The sequence below is a fragment of the Electrophorus electricus genome, chromosome 1, assembly GCF_013358815.1.
Source record: "Electrophorus electricus isolate fEleEle1 chromosome 1, fEleEle1.pri, whole genome shotgun sequence".
NCBI lineage: Eukaryota > Metazoa > Chordata > Actinopteri > Gymnotiformes > Gymnotidae > Electrophorus > Electrophorus electricus.
In genome coordinates this window covers 32,107,568-32,112,567 of record NC_049535.1, presented here as the reverse complement: position 1 = coordinate 32,112,567, position 5,000 = coordinate 32,107,568, and the positions used below count along the sequence as shown (strand labels likewise).

The window sequence follows — 5,000 nt, the reverse complement described above, 5'->3', positions numbered from 1 at the left end:
CCGTCTGTGTGGATAGGAGAGCTAAGGAATCTGTGCGGATAGAAGATCTAAGGAATCTGTGCGGATAGGAGATCTAAGGAATCTGTGCGGATAGGAGATTTAAGGAATCTGTGCGGATAGGAGATCTAAGGAATCTGTGCGGATAGGAGATCTAAGGAATCTGTGCGGATAGGAGATCTAAGGAATCTGTGTAGACAGGAGAGCTAAGGAATCTGTGCGGATAGGAGATCTAAGGAATCTGTGCGGATAGGAGATCTAAGGAATCTGTGTAGACAGGAGAGCTAAGGAATCTGTGCGGACAGGAGAGCTAAGGAATCTGTGCGGATAGGAGAGCTAAGGAATCTGTGCGGATAGGAGAGCTAAGGAATCTGTGCGGATAGGAGAGCTAAGGAATCTGTGCGGATAGGAGATCCAAGCTGAAGGAAGCTCTTGGGGTGACAACTGAGAAGATGGACAAAGCCTAGAGCAAGCAGAGCATGCTAATGTCGCAGGTCTGCTGTGATCAGTCAGCTCAGTGTCGGTGGTGTGTGTCTTCTCTAAAAGCTTGCAGTTCTAAACAGCTTTTCGCTTCGTGTTTTTTTTTGTTTTTTTTTGTTTTGGTTTTTTTTTTTGCTCCTTTCTAAAACAGATCAGTACGTTAACCTTTCTGAGAGCTTTTCTGCACATTCTTCTAGACGTCTTGCTGCTCTAGGCTCTCGTTGTTGGCTAACATGAGACGCCGTTGTTGTCACCAACAGAGTTCTCTGCGATTTGACCTTCTCGTGGCGTCCTTGGCTGTGTACGCCTAAACAGAACCGTCTGACGTCTAACGTTTAGCTACCCCGCTTTCGCCACGGTCGAGGGTTTTTGGGTTTTTTGCTTTGCTGTGACCTCACCACGCCTCTCCTGCTCTCGTCCTTCCCTGTGACCCCTGTGACCCCTGTGACCCCTGTGACCCCTGTCCTCGTGCATTGTCTCCTCCCTCTCACGTTGCGCCTCATCTCCGCCAGCCGGCCGACGTGCCTGACTCAGCGTGTGCTCTGACCTGTTAGCTCCTCCTCTCTCCTCTCTCTTCTGCTCCTCCTCTCTCCGCTGGCCCCTCCTTTCAGCCTCCCTGTCATCTCTGACTCCTCCTTCTCTTCCTCCGTCTTCCTCGTTTCCTTGCCCTTTTTTTTGCTCCTCCAACCTTCCCACGCCTTCTCCCTCCATCTTTCTGCCGCTCCTGCTCTGCTACTCTCCTTTTCTGCGGCTGGTTAGGTGCAGCGACGGATCAGTGCCTCGCCTGCCTCGCCTGCCCCGCTGCTAGGCGCTCTGATCACGGGTTTTGAAAAAGTGCTGATTAGTGATGTACGCAGTCCGATGAACGATTCACCAGAGTGGGACGGAGAGGCGTGAGGAAGGTGAGGAAGGAAGGATGAAGATAGTGAGTGAGAGAAGGGGGTGTAGAAGGTAAGAGAGAAGAATAGAAAAGAGGAGGAGGAGAAGGAGAGGTGGAGAGAGAGAGGGAGAGAGAGAGACACACAAATGAGAGATAAAACCTACGTCTTACTATAAGACAAACACCCTACATTTTTTCACTTCAGATAAATTCAGTTCAGTGGGGATTTATTGGCATGACAAATATTCACACTTGTGTTGCCAAAGTTTTAGATGACAAACAAAAGGTCAAATTTAAATCATTCAAATCATGTATCAACAAAGAGCAGGTAGGGATTATTATATTAATAATAATAACAATACTGCTACTGATAATAACAATACAATATTATATTAATAATAATAATAATACTGATACTGATAATAACAATACAATATTAATAATAATAACAATACCGCAATTGCTACTGCTATTACTGCCACTACTACTACTTATAATAATAATAATAATAATAATAATAATAATAATAATAATAATAATAATAATAATAATAATAATACTTTTACTGCTACCACTACCAAGAATAGTAATAACGGTAAAAATAACAATAATATAACTACATCAGCGATTCTGTTTTACTATTATTACCTCTACCACTAAATAGTAAATAATAAATTGTTAAATTGTTAGTTAATAAGTAAATAAGTAAATATAAGTAATAAGTAAATGTTTTAATCATTAACTAATAATTTAATAATTTATAATAATTCATAAATAAATAATTTATCTTTAATATTTAAATAAATTATATTTACAATTTAAGTACATAAGTATTTTTAAATAGTCAATTTTAAATAGTCAGTTTTCAGTACAGAGTATAATCTTATTATTGCTGTATTATTGTTATACATTATTAATTATTCATCTTTAATGCCTTCATGCTCAATATAACCAAACAATACAAATGTGCCCTTATTTGTCAGTACAGAACCTTGAATAGAGAGAAACTAGGAGAGAGAGAGAGAGAGAGAGAGAGAGAGAGAGAGAGAGAGAGAGAGAGAGAGAGAGAGAGAGAGAGAGAGAGAGAGAGAGAGAAGAAACATATGCAGCAGTAGGGGGTGGAAATGAAAAAGCTTGTTTCTGGTAGAATGGAACAGAGAGACGGAATGGAACAGAGAGATTAATGGAAAAAAGACAGAATGGAACAGAGAGATAGAATGGAAAAAAAGATAGAATGGAACAGAGATAGAATGGAAAAAAAGATAGAATGGAACAGAGATAGAATGGAAAAAAGAGAGAATGGAACAGAGAGGTGGAATGGAAAAAAAGAGAGAATGGAACAGAGAGATAGAATGGAAAAAAAGAGATAGAATGGAACAGAGAGGTGGAATGGAAAAGAGATAGAATGGAACAGAGAGATAGAATGGAAAAAAAGAGATAGAATGGAACAGAGAGGTGGAATGGAACCACTGCCAAGGTGCCACTGTTGGGCCCCTGAGCAAGACCCTTAACCCTCAATTGCTCAAGTCGTACTCACTCATAATTGTAAGTCGCTTTAGATAAAAGCGTCAGCTAAACGCTGTAAAATGTCAAATTTAAATGTAAATTGAATGGGAGTGGCACAGGAGAATAAAGGCATCTGGAAAGAAAAAGCACCAGAGGAAAGAACAGTGAGAGAGAGAGAGAGAGAGAGCGAGAGAGAGAGAGAGAGAGAGAGAGAGAGAGAAGCAGAGTGAGAAGGGAGAATAAAAGGACTGAGGGATTGAGTATCTCCTGGAGAAAGAGCAGGCTGACAGACAGATCTAGTCCATGTTGCTCTGCCTTCGGCCTCCCGAAGACGTGACTGTGTCCAGCCGGAAAATGTGAAGAGGTATCAGGGTTGTTTCGCACACCTTGGTTAGAGCAGCAGGCTGAAGCCAGCCAGCCAAGGTCCCCTTCAATTCTCACTGCTCATTTTAAATGACCTTGGCTGAGGATGCTGGCCTCTGACTTCAGAGTCAGAGGGGAGGAGGACGACGACGATGGGGGAGGGGAGGAGAGACAGAGGCTTAAAGATGAGCGCTGCAGGCATTAAGCTAACAGAAAGCACAGGCGGCTGTGCACGCGCACAGGCAGACAGCACAGGCGGACGGCCTGTGGAGATGCCCACATACACAGGCAGACAGGTCTGATGGACAGCATGTTTCTGGAGGAAGCTGTTCCCTCTGCCACTGGGCTGGAGACCGTGGTGCCACAGAGCCATTTTTCAGCAATGACTCACTCACACTGCCTCCCCGAAACCATCATTAGAATCCCAGCGATTGAAAGCTCGTGTTTTCAAAGGCTGAGAGGAAAGGCGTAACAGCAGGGGGGAGAACGTTTGTGCGGAGCGAGCGTCACGGCTCCTGCCGCGTTTCCCTCCTTCAGGAGCGAAGCTGCCCCGCTGCCGACGTCTGCCGGGCGGATTTGGATCAGGCTCGGTGCTCCTTTCCACTCACGACGCGACGCCTTTCAGCGTTCGGCCTCTGATCCTCCGCCCGCCTCTGTTAGCCTCGGCAGACAGACTCGCCTGCCTGACACCTCTAACCTCTCTGCCGGTCTCTTCAGCTCACATCCCCTTCAGGCAACAGCCAATTACCAACCAAACTCAGACTGTTAGTATATTTCATACCATAACATTCATGTTGGTCTCATTTTGTTTCATTCTTTTACCCTGTAGCTACCTGAATCTGTTTCAGTCCAGAATTCTCTCTTGTTCAGTCTTGTTTTCTCTCTTCCTCCCTGTCTGCCTCTCACTCTCTGTTTCTGTCTTCTTTCCTCGCCCTTTCTCTCTCTCCCTCACTCTTGCTATCCTTCTCTACACCCCAGAGATCTCGGTGAGTCTGCTCTCGGTCATCGTGACGTTTTGCGGTATCGTGCTGCTCTCGGTCTCCCTTTTCGTCTCCTGGAAGCTTTGCTGGTTGCCATGGAGAGACAAAGAGGGCGGGGGTCTCAGCCTGATGGCGGGGCTCCTCCCCGGAGGGGCGGGCCTCGGCGGGGTCGGGGGTGGCGGAGGATCCTCCCTCCTGCCTCCGCTCCTGCAGAGGAAGGACACTCACTCCTCATCCTCTCTGTACCCATCTCTGTCACAGCCTGGCCAGCATCACCCACACTTCTCAGATCTGATGGGCGTGGAGGGGGGAGGGGGGAATGTGGTGGGCGGGGTCGTGGGCGGGGTCGTGGGCGGTCCTCAGGAGACGCAGGAGCACTCCTACCTGGACATGGATTCATACCCCAACAATGCAGGTGAGGAGTCTGCATACAGCTGACACCTCCATATCAGAGAGGTTCAGATCACAGCCTCCCTCTGCTCCAAAGTGGGCCTACATACAGTTATAATAACTGCTCAGTTTAGTAACAGCAATTATTAAGCCTGAGACTGGATTCCTATTCAAGATCCAGATCCGAATACCTCCATCAGTCGTTTGTCAGACATACATGTTGTCATTATAGAATAAAGCTTGACTCTAGTTATACTGAAATCAGTTTTATTTCACACTGCTCACATTTGTAGCCCTACATTTATACTGTGTGAACATTTCACTGGATACAACAGTTTGATGCTTTTGTATGCACATCACACGTGATATATGTATGTGGAGATATTTCACGTGTCTTTGTAAAA

The 5,000-nt window shown here is 45.5% G+C and overlaps 1 protein-coding gene across 2 annotated transcripts in view; it reads left to right on the top strand.

Moving 5' to 3' along the window:
* Window positions 1-5,000, top strand: part of syt3 (synaptotagmin III) — a 41,687-nt gene that overhangs the window by 12,481 nt on the left and 24,206 nt on the right. For both annotated transcript variants that reach the window (XM_035533548.1, XM_035533544.1), the window contains exon 3: window positions 4,205-4,621. In XM_035533548.1, the coding sequence (XP_035389441.1) occupies window positions 4,205-4,621 (417 nt within the window). The remainder of the gene's footprint in view (window positions 1-4,204; window positions 4,622-5,000) is intronic.